General features: G+C 35.3%; 1 protein-coding gene and 1 non-coding gene across 6 annotated transcripts in view; both read left to right on the top strand.

The window, feature by feature from the left end:
- The window catches only part of DPP8 (dipeptidyl peptidase 8), a 51,598-nt gene that overhangs the window by 29,323 nt on the left and 5,975 nt on the right, over positions 1–16,300 (top strand). For 2 of the 5 annotated variants that reach the window (XM_019725576.2, XM_019725577.2), the window contains exons 13-20: positions 2,565–2,644; positions 5,229–5,381; positions 5,673–5,808; positions 6,989–7,134; positions 11,863–12,009; positions 13,221–13,373; positions 14,627–14,769; positions 15,323–15,434. In XM_019725576.2, coding sequence (XP_019581135.1) covers positions 2,565–2,644; positions 5,229–5,381; positions 5,673–5,808; positions 6,989–7,134; positions 11,863–12,009; positions 13,221–13,373; positions 14,627–14,769; positions 15,323–15,434 — 1,070 coding nt within the window. Of the gene's footprint in view, positions 1–2,564; positions 2,645–5,228; positions 5,382–5,672; positions 5,809–6,988; positions 7,135–11,862; positions 12,010–12,406; positions 12,494–13,220; positions 13,374–14,626; positions 14,770–15,322; positions 15,435–16,300 lie in introns of those variants that run through there. The other 3 variants (XM_074327555.1, XR_012494711.1, XM_019725578.2) reach the window with 3 other exon arrangements.
- Positions 11,377–11,507, top strand: LOC141570923 (small nucleolar RNA SNORA38). Its single transcript, XR_012495365.1, has one exon. It is a non-coding gene; the product is annotated as a small nucleolar RNA SNORA38 (small nucleolar RNA).

Consider the following 16,300-nt stretch of genomic DNA (forward strand, 5'->3'; position numbering starts at 1 on the left):
TTTGGAATAGTAGGCACTTTATGATGTTATGTTATATGCTTAACTGCCGTTTGTAATTGAACAGACTCAACCATTTTTAAAAAATATACATGACAGAATTTACCATTTAAAGCATTTTTAAGTGTGTAGTTTAGTGGTATTGAGTCTATTAATATTGTTATGCAACATCGCCACCATTCATCTCCAGAACTTTTTTTCATCTTCCAAAACTGAAACTACCTAATAAATAAATAGTACCCAATTTAGTGGAAGTAAATAACTCCTCATTCCTTTCTCCCCCTTAGTCCCTGGCAACCACTTTTTCTCTCTATGACTTGACTACTGTAGGTACCTTGTTTAAGTGGAATCATAGAGTATATTTATCCTCTTAGGACTGGCTTATTTCATTTAGCATAATGTCCTCAAGGTTCATCCATGTTGTAGCACGTGCCAGATGTCCTTCCTTTTTAAGGCTGAGTAATATTCCATTGTATGTATAGACCACATTTTGTTTATCCATTCATCTGTCCATGGACACTTGGGTTGCTTCCACTTTTTGGCTATTGTGAATAATGCTGCCATGAATATGGGTGTACAAATATCTGTTTCAGATCCTGCTTTCAATTCTTTGGGGTATATACCCAGAAGTGAAATTGCTGGATCTTATGGTAATTCTAGTTTTAATTTTTTGAGGAATCACCATACTCGTTTTTCATAGTGGCTGCACCATTTCCATTCCCATTAGCAGTACACAGGGGTTCCAGTTTCTCCACATCCTTCCCAACACTTGTTATTTTCCGGGTTTATTGTTTGTTTATTTTTTTTGGTAATAGCCTAGGTGAGTGTGAAGTGGTATGTCATTATGGTTTTGATTTGCATTTCCCTAATGACTAGTGATGTTGTGCATCTTTTCATGTGTTTATTGACCATTTGAATATCTTCCTTGGAGAAATGTATGTTTGAATCCTTGCCCGAGATTTTAATTGGGTTGTTTGTTTTTTCAACATGGCCTTTTTAATATCATTCTTATTTGGGAAACAGTGCACTCCATCTTAGGACTAACAAAATAAATGCTGCCTGTGACTCTGCTCCTTCCCTTAGCCTAATTTTTTTTAAAACAGACAAGATCTAATGCTGGGGGTGCCAAAGAAAAATGTATACACATTTTAAGAGATGTTAATACTTTCGTCACCATTGCTCAAGCAATAGTTCACCGTAATCAGAAGTGTGTGGACGATGGTTAGCACCAGCTGATGGTAACCACTTTGAGCAGCTCTTGTAATTTCAGGAGTCAAATGTGACTTGTATTCATCTCTTGTTATGGGTATGTATTAATACAGTTTTTTCCTTTCTTAAAATGTGTTTACATTTTTTGCCACCCTCTGTATATCTAAGATGGAGAATTTCTTCCCTGAGAGCCTTAGTCTAACTTGGCTCTTAGTGTGAAATTTCTCTCCCAATTCCTCTGTCGTTCAGAAATTAAATCCTCTTATGGAATTCCAGAAAGTTTAGTGATGAAGACTGGTCAGAGAGCTGTGAATAGTAGTTAATTATTTAAAACAATATTTTGATGACAATAATAAAAAGATACCTTAAATTTTTTTACTGCAATTGAAGAGTGTAAATAGAGCTATTACCTCAGTTAACATTCATCTCACAATGCCTAGCCTCTGTTCCCTGTCATGTCTATTTCTGGGCCCCTCAACTTATCTACCTCTTCTTTCCCTTTCCCTCCTTTTTTCTTAGTCTTTCTTGCCTAAATCTTCCTTCTTTTCCTTGATGTCCACTTTATATTTTTTTTTGGCCATAAAATTTAAAGTACTAAGTTGAAGATTTGTGTGTAAGAAAAAGAAGTCAATGTTTTAACTTGAGTGGGACCCTAGTTAAGTCCCTGTACATATTACCTCAGTCAGTCCGGAGCTGTCACTTCCCACAGCTATAGCTAGAGGCAAAAAGAAATAGTTTCCATTTTTTAGCCTCCTCCTTAGACCACTGAGAGAGCCTCATCTACCAAGACAGAATCGCATAAAGACAAATGGGCATGTTAGCATTTACTGTGGTAATACCCAATTTATTTTTGGCAAATGAACAAATAAAATTTCCCTTCTGTGGCTTTTTAAGTAGTTTGTTCATTTCTAGAACAAATGCCTTGTTGACCTATTAGACTTCTTGATTTGTCTAACCAAAGACCAAGAAATGCAAGTATTTTTGAGTTCTTTTCTTCTATCTTTGCCATTAGAATCTATTTTGCTGTTTTTAATTTATTTATATGAATCATTCCATCATTATTCCAGAGTATTATGAAGACTTATAACTTACAATTTTTTTAACTGTGGACTTTTTTTAAGGTAAAATTCACATAACATTAAATTAAATCATTTAAAAATCAACAGTGGTATTCAGTATATTCACAGTGTAATGCAACCATCACCTCTAACTAGCTCCAAAACATTTTCATTACCCCAGACATAGCTTGAAATTTTAAATGTATCTTTTGGGGGAAAAAGTTTAGAATATTATTTTTATTGTTTCATTTGCTTATACTCTGGTGTAAAGTGCTGAATTATAACTATATTTATCTTTAGGTGATTTCAAGTGTCCTGTCAAAGAGGAAATAGCAATTACCAGTGGTGAATGGGAAGTGCTTGGCCGGCATGGATCTAATGTATGTCCTTTTATTCTGCTGATATGTTTGGTCAACATCTGCTGTGTGTATGCAGTGCTGAAAATCAGTAGTACAACTTCATAATGACCCCAGTGTTTTGGAAATACTAAGTTCGGGCCTAAAAGAATTCAAGTTGTTAGAAAGGAAGACTCTTAGTCTAAATTATAAATCTCACCCATTTTAGAGCTCTGGTATTAGATGTATACTGGTTACTAAAGTTCACCATTTTCAAATGTAGTAAGGGAAGGGCTAGTCCATACTTCTCAAGTCTAGCAAAAATTGTGAATTAAGATATAGTTTTAAATTACTTTTAAATCTCTTACAAACTATTTGTGTCATTTCTACATTAGAAATTGCATTTACCACTTCTTAGGTAGTGCTTCTCTTTCATTCACCTGTTTATCTTTTCTCACAAATGTAAAGTTTCATCCACCATCTGCAAAGAGTGGTGGACATTTATACAGAGCACAGATTGATAGGGAAAAGGAGGGAAATCCACCCTGTTTCATTCTCAGCTTGTGGCTTTCTGTAGTAATTCAGTGAATTCTAAATTTTTTTTTCCTTTCATAGTACCATAGTACCTTATATTTGTTTCAAATTCCAGTTAGGTGGTCAGTGTCATGAGAGCTCTAAGAACTCCATCCTTTATATGTGATACATACAGTTAAGTTGATGTACGCTACCAGGATTTAGTGAAGGCCTGTGATTTCCTCAAACTGATTCAAAGATTTATTGAAGGATTATGTATACTGGCTTGAATAGAAGTCAGTTGTAGTCCCCAAGTTGATTAAGGAGAAAGACCAAAGATCCAGGTCCCAGGTTTGTTTTGCTGGTAAAAACTTTAGAATATCATAGGCTACCGTTAAAGTCTAATTTTCACTGAGAGTCTCATATGGCCTTCTGGTTACATATCCAAATATAATTTTTTCTGTTTTAGGGACCTTGGATGTTATTGTCACCTAAGAAAATTCTTATTGTGAAATTCTAAGTTCTGATAACAGAAAATTACACTGATGTAAACTTCATGCTGTATAATGGTTAGATAATACTGAGGGAACCCCCAAAATTGTATTTATGCAGATCTGAACCTTATTTGGGCAACCTAAATGTCTTTCTACTACTTGCCATTTTGTGCATCAGTTTTCTTCTTTATGTCATGCTTATTTATGTAGTGTGTCTGTGTCTCTCTTATTCTTCTATTTTCCCCTCTATCCTTGCTTTACTTTTTTAAGTACCTTTTTTCCCCCTCTCCTTTTACCAGTGACCTTGTTCCCACACAAAGATTTCTAATGGCAGTAATTGGGTAAAGATTTGAGACTTTTTTTTTTTTTTTAAGATTTGAGACTTTTAAGGCTGTGTGCCCCTTACTTTTGAGGGATGGTTCTTGAAGTGTGGTCCCTGGACCAACAGCAATCCACCACCATCTGGTAACTTTTTAGAAATGCAAATTCTTGGGCCCACCCAAGACCTCCTGAACCAGAGGCTATAGTGGTAGGACCCAGTGATCTGTTTAAAAGTCGATCTGTTTAAAAGTCCCTCCGGTGATTCTGATGTTTCTGATTAATAAAGTAGTTACCTGAAACAAACAAACAAAATAACTATTATAGTTGGGAGTGAGGAATTAACTAGTTATTTTTCAATTTGGGAAGGTCTGACTCCCACCTGCTAGGTCCAGAGCAGAACCAGTCCCAACATTTTGCACATATTAACACATGCCTGTGAAGCTTCATGAATGTTTGTTCTACTGTTTCCTATCACTTGTGTCTTTTCATTATATGTCATATGAGTTTATTTCATCTCAACTGTGTTTATTTTTGTGTCCATGTATACTAAAAATGTTTAATGATGAAAGAAAAGCTTCCTGGAGAAAATGTGGCCATTTGAAAATACTTGCTCTTAGAAATGTATCTGTTTTCTTTAGTGTGTAAAAAATTTTGAATTTTATGAACATTGTTTGAGTAGGCTGGTAAAAGATTTTTTAAAGGAAGAATAAAAGCCATTTGTTTAGAAGCCATTTGTGTGATTTGGGAAGAATATTAAGTGAATTTATCTGTGAGCTTACTTGCAATTGAGTTCAATTATTCCCCAACCCAATAGATAAAATACTTTTGCAGTTTTGTACAAAAGACCAAAAAGCACTGCCTAAGGTAATGCTACACTAACTGACAAATACACAGGATACAAAAATTAGACTCTGTTAAGTATGCATGAATGGTTGACCTAAGTTGCAATATACCTGTTTTTTTTTTCCTGTAGAGAAGTGCCATTTTAATGAAATAATTCTTGTATTTTAATGAAATAATTTTTGTGTTTTAAGAAGAGCACACGTTCTGACCATATAGGAAACTCTACCAATAGTGTGCAACTCTAGTGTCCTTTTTCCTTCTAGACAGGATCTATTCTTAGCTATATTAAGTTATAAACAAAACCGACAGGTTTATTAACATTAGTAGAAATTTTTTTTAGAAAGAGGCACAGTCAAAGCCTGACTCAAATGATTCTGAATAAAATTGGGGATTGTTGGTTGAATTACTGACCTACCATGGTCACACTAGCACTGATTTTTATGTTGTTATTTTGGCAGATCCAGGTTGATGAAGTCAGAAAGCTGGTGTATTTTGAAGGCACCAAAGACTCTCCTTTAGAACATCACCTATATGTTGTCAGTTATGTAAATCCTGGAGAAGTGATGAGGCTGACCGACCGTGGCTATTCCCATTCTTGCTGCATCAGCCGGGTATTAAGTTCCTGTTTGAAAAGGGTTTCCTGCCATAGGAAAAAAAAAAAAAAGAAAACCTCTGCTCATGTAATACTCCTTTTGAGTAATATAAAAGTTAGTGAAATTGGCCTGCAGAAGTCTGATTCTCTTACGAAAAACTTTAAAAAGCTTAGCCTTAATTTCAGCATTGTATATGTACGTAAATGGTCAGACTCTTATACTCCTGGTATAACATCAGTGCAGACGTAGTAGCAGATAACCTTTGTTAGTTTTCCCTGGGGAAAAAGTAATTGTTTCTCCTTTCCCTAGCATTGTGACTTCTTTATAAGTAAGTATAGTAACCAGAAGAATCCACACTGTGTGTCCCTTTACAAGCTATCAAGTCCTGAAGATGACCCAACTTGCAAAACAAAGGAATTTTGGGCCACCATTTTGGATTCAGCAGGTACTCGTTTCCCTGAACCTGATCTTAAGTAGGATTAGAACATTATGCATTAAACCTGTATGATATTTCCACAATTTCTGGACAGGGTCTTCCCATCTCGCACCACTGCCTGTTCCTAAGCTGCCTGTTCCTGTTTCTTATTGATCCCAACCCTCCTATTCTATCAAAAACCAAATAATATAGGTTACCTCCTACTCCAGGCAGAAGCAAGTCTGGAAGACCTTTTTGAAAATAAGATTAAAATACTATATTAGCCAAGAAACCATTTATTCACACATTTGGACGATATCTCAGATAAATGAACTTGTAAAATAATGTATCCTGAACTTAGTAATACGTTTTGAGCAGTGAAGCTTTAGGGAATAACCAGCTGGTAGCTTTCTTAAACTTTTAAAGCACTTGCAGTGCTCATCTTAATAACAGGTGGAACATGCGTTCTGTATGGAAGTGAAGAGCACTGTGAATTTTCTATTTTTAAAATGCTTGATTTCTTAAAGAGTAGACTGATCTTATGAATCTTTTAATCTATGTTATCCCTCAGTTTTTTTCCTCTTAAGTATTGTCAAGCATTAAATATCTGCTAAGAGATTAAGAATGCACATAAAACAACAGGGTGTAGGTACAGTCTAATGTCCACAAGCAGAATTTGTAATATGGTGATGATCTCCGCTTACACTGTAACATCCTCCAATATTCACAGACTTAGGATATAGGTCTGTATAGTTTTGGTAAACAAAGACTGATCATGATTTTCTTTTCGGGGGATGGGGATTCTGGTTGTGCTTATTCTCTACTAATCAAAAACAAATGTTTATTGAGCACCTGCCATGAGCAAGTTAAACTTGTGCTTCCAGTTCCTAATCAGGTATATGTATTAACTGTAAATAAGTTACACCAAACAGAGCACAAAGCATTTGTATAGTTCTGCATGTAAACACCTCATGGACTCCAAGGATTATTCAAAATACTATGTGTCTGTTTCTGAAATAAATAATTTAATACGTCCATTAGATTTTCTTTTGTAAAGATAAATGTTCTTGCTTAATTTCTTGCTTATGACTTGGAAGGGGGATGGTCAGTTATTTGTATGTGTGGGTTTATGGTATCTTTTCCTTGCTCTCAGATTGTAGAGCTCCCATAAGAACTTCTTTTACAGACTCGGTATGTTATTTCCTCGCAGGTCCTCTTCCTGACTATACTCCTCCAGAAATATTCTCTTTTGAAAGTACTACTGGATTTACATTGTATGGGATGCTGTACAAACCTCATGATCTACAACCTGGAAAGAAATACCCCACTGTCCTGTTCATATATGGTGGTCCTCAGGTGGGTGTGTGTGTGTGTGTGTGTGTGTGTGTGTTTTAGGTGACTTGTTTTTTAAATGTCAGTTGTTTAAGATTTGAGCACTGTGGGGCTTCTGCTGTTATTGACTCAGGCCTATGTTCTAATTGTCCATTTTAGAAGTTTAGAAAGCTGGGTCTTGTTAGATGGCTAATTTGTAAATCAGCATCAATTTCTTAATTTACAGTGAGGACTGTAACTGTCATGGGAAATGAAATATTCATGTCAGTAGGTGAATACGTTGTTTTCTATGTAGAGAAATTTGTTTGGGAAATGAAATTAAATAATTAAATGTCTCAGTAAATAAAAAGAATCTTCACAGATATTTTCAGAAAGCCATGGTTGTCTGATGAATTCCCCCTCTTCTAAGGTTATTATCTCCCAAACAAAATAGAATACTTTTATCAACTAGTTAGGTGGCTGCTGTACTACAATTCAGCACTGTAAGAAGTTTAACCTCAAGTTTTCTTTTTCTGTATTAAATATTAGCTCGTGAGTATTAAATAAATTCCATTGACTATCAGAGTAAAGTATTTTGGGTCGGTGAATTGGTTAATTGGTAATATTTTTAATGTTTATTCTTGATTATATATCTTACATTGAGCCCTTGAAGAAATTATAATTACACTGTTTTTATAATGTAACTCTTGGACTCAGTAAATATCCTTTATAATTATACCCAATTACTCAGTATCTGAAAATGTATCTGGATGCCAAGTCATCCAAAAAATAAAATAAACATAAAATTACTACATAAGCCATAAAATCTCAGTGATTATGGTCTATGTCAAGTTAAATCCCTTTACCATTGTTAAGTGTGTTTTACAAATAAAATATTCACATTCATATTATAGTCATCTATATATAAATTGTGGAAAAGTTAAACTTCTGTTAAAAACTTGAAGGCAAATCTTTGTAAATTTTTAAAAAAGGCTTAATACAAAGAAATTCAAAAGAGAAGTTAGAGAACACAGAAGCTTTATATACTGTTGTGTTGTATTATTTTGATATTAAGGCTAAGTAAGAAGGGTGTTTCTCCTTTCCAGTGAAGGAATGATATGAAATATGTGTAAAACACACTATAAAAAGTAGCTGGTTATCTAGATTTTAAGTTTAAAGGACTCCTTGTATTAGTAATTAAGTTTAAAAAGTCTGTGCCAAATGTGAAGATCATTATCATCAGTCATTAGGGAAACGCAAATCAAAACCACAGAGATACCACTTCATACCCATTAGGATAGCTATTTTTCAAAAAAAAAAGAAAAGGAAAAATAAAATGTTGGCAAGGATGTGGAGAAATTAGAACTCTGATGCATTTCTCATGGGGATGTGAAATGGGTCAGTTGCTATGGAAAACAATATGGCAGTTCTTCAAAAAGTTAAACAGAATTACAATCTAATCTAGCAAATTCCATTTCTGGGTGTATACCCAAAAGAATTGAAAGCAGAGACTTGAACAGACGCTTGCACACCACTGTTTATTGTAGCATTACTCATAGTAGCCAAAAGGTAGGAGCAACCCAAGTGTCCATTGACAGATGAATTGGTAAACAAAATATGGTATATAATAGAATATTATGTAGCTTTCAAAAAGGAAGAAATTCTGACACATGCTACAACATGGATGAACCTTGAGGAAATTGCGCTAAGTGAAATAAGCCAGGCACAAAAGGACAAATACTGTATTATTCCACTTGTATGAAGTACCTAGAATAAGCAAATTCATAGGAACAGAAAGTAGAATAGAAATTGCCTGGAACTGAGGAAGGAATAGGAAGTTACTGTTTAATAACAAGTTTCTGTTTGGGATGATGAAAAAGTCCTGGAAATGGATAGTGTAATGATTGCACAACAGTGTGAATGTACTTAGTGCCACTGAACTGCACTCTTAAAATGTTTGAAATGGTAAATTTTATGTAAATTTTACCATAATTTAAAAAAACGTATTAGCCAGTGCAATTAAAACAAAATTGTTTGTTTGGAGTACGTTATGAACACAATTCTACTTTTTTGCACTTATAGAAACAATTTCTTTCTCAAAGTAGTCTTTAGAAACATTCAAATTTGGTTATGTCATAGGAGAATCTGGTGTTCAGTTTGCAAGATTTCTCGAGGAGACTGCATGATAGAATGCCGCCAGCACCTCAGCGCACTGGGAGATCAGTTCCTCCTCTTGTTAGATGACTCCATTTGGGTTAATTATGAAGAGGCTCCTTAATGTAAGACCAGGTCTTTCTAGTGGCACACAATAGCCTTGTGAAATTTAATTAAATTTTATAAGCGGTCCATACCATGTTCTTTCTTGGTGTGTATTCAGGTGAAAGTGTCACAAGTCATGACATGTGTTGTCATAATTCATAATGAGGTCCATTACTTTGACAACAATGCCTGCCCTACTCGAACAAAAGTGAAATCCAAGAAAATCAACGAAGATTTCTCATTAAAATCATTAAGGCTTAGTTCTTTGAACTCTTCATTGGTAACACCTCTATGTTTAAAAATGTTTATTTAACAAGTATTTACAGTGCTTCCTATGTGCCAGACACAAAAGAGCAGGCTAGGTGATAGCAGGACACAGGTTTTGAAGAATTGATTGTGAAAGAGACTTTTGAATTCTCAGTGCCAGAGGGCATGATGTTTAAGTACCTTCTTCCAGAGCTAGCAGGCCTCCAGGCTGCAAAGGCAGAAACACTGGCTCTGTGGGGGAAATGTTCATATCAAGCATTTGAGGACATCTTCTGTGCCTGACAACAGGTAAAGAAGTGAGGTAGTCTTCTTTATATGCCCATATTTGTGTTCTTCTTTGCCTAGTACTTCTTTTTTGAAATCCCTCCCTTTATTTAAAAACAAAACAAACAAACAAAAAAATACCATTGCCTACCAAACCCCTCCTCCCAGGGTTGGAAGGGGAAACATCATTCTGTTTTTCATTCATTCATTCATTTAGCAAATAGTTATTGAGTTCCTGTTATGCAGCAGGGACTTTTTCTGGTGAGGATACCACAGTGAACAAGTCAAACTAATGTCCCACCCTCGTGGAGCTTAATGAGGAAAATAAGTAGACAAAAAAATATGTAACTTCATATAATGGAAGTACTATGAATAATTGGTGGGAAAGTGGATGGCAAAGTGAGTGGCTAAAATGGAAGTTCTGATAGGAAGGTCAGGGAAGGTCTCTGAGGGTATAAAGGATAAGAAGGAATAAGCCATGTTAAAGATTGGAAGGAAAAGCATTCCAGACAGCAGAACAGTCAAGGTCAAAGTCCTAGGGTTAGAATCAACTTGGTATAGTTGATAATAAGGTTAGGATATAGTGCGTAAAAAGGAGGAAGAGGTATGAGAAGAGGTCAGAGAAATTGCCAAGCATGAGAGAATGTCAAGGAGTTTAGGTCGTATTCTGATCTGAACTCCTTACCATTCGTGGGAACTAAGCTACAAAATCATATCTGATTTACATTTTTAAAACATCACTGCTACCATGTGAACAGACTAAGAGGACAAGAATAGAGACCGGAAGACTAGTTATAGTGGTACTAACATCCAGAAGTTCAGAAAGAGAAGATTCTCTACATCACTACCACCACCACTGCCACGCCCCCAATCTAGCCCAATGGCTACTCAGGAGCTATTTGAGTGAAGTTAGTGTCAATTCTTATTTAACTCTTGGCTGACTTGGTTTTTCCCATTGGTCTCAACCAGAGAAAACTTGTCATTTTTGCCAGAACTTTTTTTGTTGTTTAATATCTATCTTAGTGTCCACCAAACCTTGAACTTCTGTAACTTTCTGCCCACTAACTAAAGTCCCCTTTTCACTAGATAGTTTATTTCTGGTGAAGCACTAAATAACATTTAACTTCCTGGTCATTTTGAGGTATAGTTTCTAGAGCATTTAAGTGAAATAAGAATTATTCTACCTTTTGCATTGATTTGTTTAACAGAAAAAATGAAGTGGACAAATCATAGTGTTTCATTAAATACTAAGTTTTCCTGTTACTGGTCAGAGACTATCCCAGGTAGATGTGTAAGGAAGAAAAATGATCTGTTTATCTTTGTCTCTGTCATTAGAGTGACACAATTCTTCAGGGTAGAGGTAACTTTTTAGTAACTTTTTCTATGGAGTAGGTTAAATCTCTTGTCTTGTATGTAGTTAATATCTGGGTTATAGTGGTAAAGTCAATAGTTGCTTAGTAATTGCCCTGACTTGAGTGTGAAGAAAGAAAAGAAGTACCCTCCTACAAAGGCGTGTCTGTGGTTCCCTGTCTTTAGACACGTAAGAATTGGAGGCAGAGAAATACGGACTTGGAGAAGTCTGGAGCCAGCTTGCTCCCTGCAGGCTCAAGATCAACCCTCCCACATAGGAAAAAGAAAAAAAGCAACATAAACATGAAAAGATTTCGTTTAATTTAAAAACAAATGGGGATGGTGGAAAGTTGCTGATCAATGGACATAAAGTCTCAATTTTGCAAGATGAATAAGCTCTAGAGATCTTCTGTACAGCATTGTCTTATAATTTATGATACTGTCTTATACACTTAAAACTTTATTAAGAGACGTTAAACATGTTAAATGTTCTCGCCACAAGAAAATAAAATGTCATTTTAAAGGCAACGTAATATTTTAAAAAGCTTTGTACTTTTCGCAGTGTCCTGCCTCTCTGCTGCTTTTGTATGCTACCGTATAATAAATTTCACTGAAGTTGTATTTCTTCCTCAGGTGCAGTTGGTGAATAATCGGTTTAAAGGAGTCAAGTATTTCCGTTTGAATACGCTAGCCTCTCTGGGTTATGTGGTTGTAGTGATAGACAACAGGGGATCCTGTCACCGAGGGCTTAAATTTGAAGGCGCCTTTAAATATAAAATGGTGTGTGAACATACAAACATTTTTCTTTTAAAGACATTTTTTGGTGCATTGTTTGGTGTGAAATCCCAGAGAGAGAGTTGGGGGAAAGAGCTGAGAGAGAGAGAGAGAGAGAGAGAGTGTTTGGGGGTGGGAGGGAAGATACAACTTGATATTCATTAGTCTAACTCAATGTCTACCTACCTGTATGTAACTGTGGGAAGCTGAGATAGAACCACTTTTACACAGAAATACCCTCTCTTTCTATTTGTGTGTCCAGGTTAGCCAGAAGGCAGCACCCTTTAGCTTTCAGCATCCTGTGCACTATTGAGAGGAATAATTGAGATTTGTTCTGTCCTCTGTGAAGAGAGAAACCAACTGATTAGTGCCTTCCTTGTGACAAGCCTCTTTCTCTCTACAGGAAGCTTTAAATGCTACCTTTTAGAGATGCCCCAGGTCCTTTCTGCTGCTTTGGGAAAAGATGAGAATCCGATGTTCCTTTTGCACAGTAAGGCAGTTACTGCATTTGCCAGTATATTGGACATGCTGAGTAAGACATGGGGATTTTCTCCCACAGCCAGTTCTTTGACCTTATGTTGTATTCTCATGTAAGTTTTTTTGTTTTCATTTTTGTTTTTGGCTCAGTGAAGTGAGATTGTGTGCACTGGCAGGCCTAGTAACATAGGCAGGGTGGTGGTGGTAGGAATTAGGACTCAATAGGACCTTAAAGAAAGAGTATGTTTAGTTCCAGAGGTAGATGATGGGGAAATAGGAGGATAAGGCCTCAAGAGTGATTCCTTCTACGTTACTGCATTACATTTTAAAAAGAAGAAGTAAAATTAGTCAACTACTTAAGGGGACTAATTTTTTTTGTCTTTGGGTATGGGAAGGCTTGTTACAAGGAAGATGCTGACCTCTTAGCAGACAACAGAACAAATAAATGGAAATGGGCAATACCCATATGACAAGGGACAGTTTGGGTTGCAGTAGGAAAGAACTTTATGATTAAGGGATAACTAAACTCTAGGACAGGCTAGCAACAGAAGCTATAGGCCCCTATCTCTAAAACAGAGTTAAAAAAATGTTTTTCGGGCAACAGAATCTCAATTGATAATGAATTCCAATCTAAAAAACTACAGATATTTTTAGTAAAAACATTTATCAGCTTTAAAAGCACTCTTATAATGAGACTTTCATTCATTGAAATCTGTGAAATTTTCTCCCTTTTTTCACAGGGTCAAATAGAAATTGACGATCAGGTGGAAGGACTCCAGTATCTGGCTTCTCGATATGATTTCATTGACTTAGATCGTGTGGGTATCCATGGCTGGTCCTATGGAGGATACCTCTCCCTGATGGCATTAATGCAGAGGTCAGATATCTTCAGGGTATGTGACTTCCTGTGATACTTCTTTCTGTAGTAAGTGTAGAATTTTCTGTAAATTGAGGATATAAGAAAATGCTTTTCTGAAGGTTTACAGAGTTGGTAGTATTATGGAATGTTAGTGTTTGTGTGTTTAATAGCCATGTGAGATAATCAATATATCTATCAACTTGTGATAGCCATGTGAGGTATATATTTGCATATGTATTTCAATATATATCTATATATTTAAAAAATTTGTCAGCTTGATGACCAGTTATTGGCTATTTGTAGACATATGCTAAAGATTATGGGAGTTACTCGTGATTAGTAAAACACACAAACATGCATACTGGCTTGTGGTTACTTGTTTAATTGTTGGACTGCAAGCTCTGAGTGCAGGGACCTGTCTGCCCTATATGTCACTGTATCCTCAACAGCCAAGCACAGTGCTTGGCACATAATAGGTCCAAAGTAAATCTGTATTAAATTAATAAATTATTAAATATATAAACGATGGTTATAATTCTGTAAACAACTTCTTAGAAAAAATGTGCTAGAACTAAATACATAAAGATGCTAACAGTTGCTAAGGGAGTGTAGTTTTTTCTTTATATTTCAATAACATTTTATTTTACAGTGAAAAATAAATTTTATTTTTAAGAACAAAAATGATAGGGTTTTTGTTCTTTCATGTATATTCAGATAATTATTTATAATAAGCATAAAATGAACTCTGAAAATTGCCATAATTTTCTCAGGCTTATAGCTATCAAGAAAGTAATTACAATATTTAAATACAAAACTGTTTGTGGGAGCCTTAAAATGAGGCAAGTGTTTTGTGCTTAAATATGTTTCAGTCATTGTTTGAAATTCTGTACTGCCAACAGAAGCTAAAGAGAGAGAGAGAGAGATTGACTGCTTTTCCTGTGTAAAGCTGACACTTCTCACACATTTTTTTCTTAAAAGTAGGAATGCATTCACACTGAGGCATTCACATGTTCTAGTTCAGTTTCCCCTTTTAACAAAAGAGCCCATGTTTATATTTCAGCTAGCCCAGTTTAAGGGTTTGGTATGTGCATGCCTGTGGAACAAGAAGCTAACTGACTCACAAAGTATCAAGTTCTTGAACTTGGCACTCTACTTTGATTTTTGTTGAGTGGCCTGAGACCACGTAGTCCCAGTCGTGGGGCTAAAGCCTAAGGATAGTTTAGCCAGTTCTCGTTGCTAGCTGTTCTTTTCTGGACCACACCTGACTATCACTGTTGTCTTATGTAGGTTGCTATTGCTGGGGCCCCCGTCACGCTGTGGATCTTCTATGATACAGGCTACACGGAACGTTATATGGGTCACCCTGACCAGAATGAACAGGGCTATTACTTAGGGTCTGTGGCCATGCAGGCAGAAAAGTTCCCCTCTGAGTAAGTTCAAGCTTTAAAAATAAGATTATAAATTTAAAATTATATTTCAAAAAATTGTCTTTAATAAGCATGAGAACTAATACTATAACCATGACTAATATTTTATAGAATACTAGAATGGCATGGCTGTTTCTCAAAGCTGAATTATAAGGCCAGTTCATACTGTTTTTTTTTTTTTTACAAGTTACGTTTCAAGCAATTGCTTGTGTTGAAAGAAGTTTAAGTACACGACTATTTACGGTAGAAAAAATTCTGCATTATTTTACAAATAGTTTGTTTTACTTTTTCTAGGGACATACCATAGTTATTGATGTGTGCTAATATCGTAATGGGAAATTGAACACATGATCTTTTTTTTTTTTTTTAATTTTTCATACAGGTATCATCTGGTTAACATATTACAAATTCAGTACTGAAAATATGGAATCCTTATTCTAACATTACAATATAAGGAAGTTAATATAGTTAATTGTGATTAGTTTAAAGGAAGGAGTTAAGTGATTTTTCCAAATCCTTTGTTTTGCCTAACCCTCTGATACTTCCATTTCTCTAGACCAAATCGTTTACTGCTCTTACATGGATTCTTGGATGAGAATGTCCATTTTGCCCACACAAGTATATTACTGAGTTTTTTAGTGAGGGCTGGAAAGCCATATGATTTACAGGTGAGTTTTTCTACATTTTCTAAATAAATAGTGATTAGTGATTCATTACTTTGAAATAGAATAAACTGTGGAGTAAGGCTGAATTTTCAGCTGTGGCCATAAAAGAACTAAAGTAATAGGCATAGTTGGATAAAACTAGTTGGATAAAAATTAAAATTCTGTTGAAGTCAGACTGAAAACTGACCTATTGGATTACATGACTTCTGTATCTGCTTTCAGTTTGTAATCATGGAAAAGATGATAGGAGTCCATTTACTATCCTCCTTTGCTTTTCTTCTTCCCCTTGGAAGGGTGAGGAAATGTTATTTGATTTCATTATTGCAAAAGGATTTTTTGGACCTGATGACATGGTCTTTTAATTTTCTTTTATATTGACATCGGAGCAGAAACCAGCAAGTTACCTACCTCCATTGCTCCATTACTCAAATTAAAAGGTTTTAAGAAAAGTCTTCCTCCTTTCTACTTCTTACATAGATTATATGCTCATAAGAAATGAAAAAATACTACTATTTCCTTTTTTATGTTTCAGTTGACATTTATGTAGGTAAGCTATGAGATACTAGTCTATAGCAGCAGTTACCCAGCATTTTGGTCTCAGGACCCCTTTACGTACCAAAGAGCTTTTACATACCAGTGAGCGTTTGTTTATGTGGGTTATTTATGTCTATCAGTATTTCTTGTATGAGATACTAAAACTAAGAAACATTTTAAATATTTGTTTATTTTAAAATAACAATAATAAGCTATTACATGTTAACAGAAATCACATTTTTTGGTGGGGGGGAGAAGATATTTTCCAAAACAAAACCAAAAATATTTACTGAAAAAAGCAGTATTGCTTTTACATTTTTGTACATCTCCTTAAT

The sequence above is a fragment of the Rhinolophus sinicus genome, linkage group LG03, assembly GCF_036562045.2.
Source record: "Rhinolophus sinicus isolate RSC01 linkage group LG03, ASM3656204v1, whole genome shotgun sequence".
Lineage (NCBI taxonomy): Eukaryota > Metazoa > Chordata > Mammalia > Chiroptera > Rhinolophidae > Rhinolophus > Rhinolophus sinicus.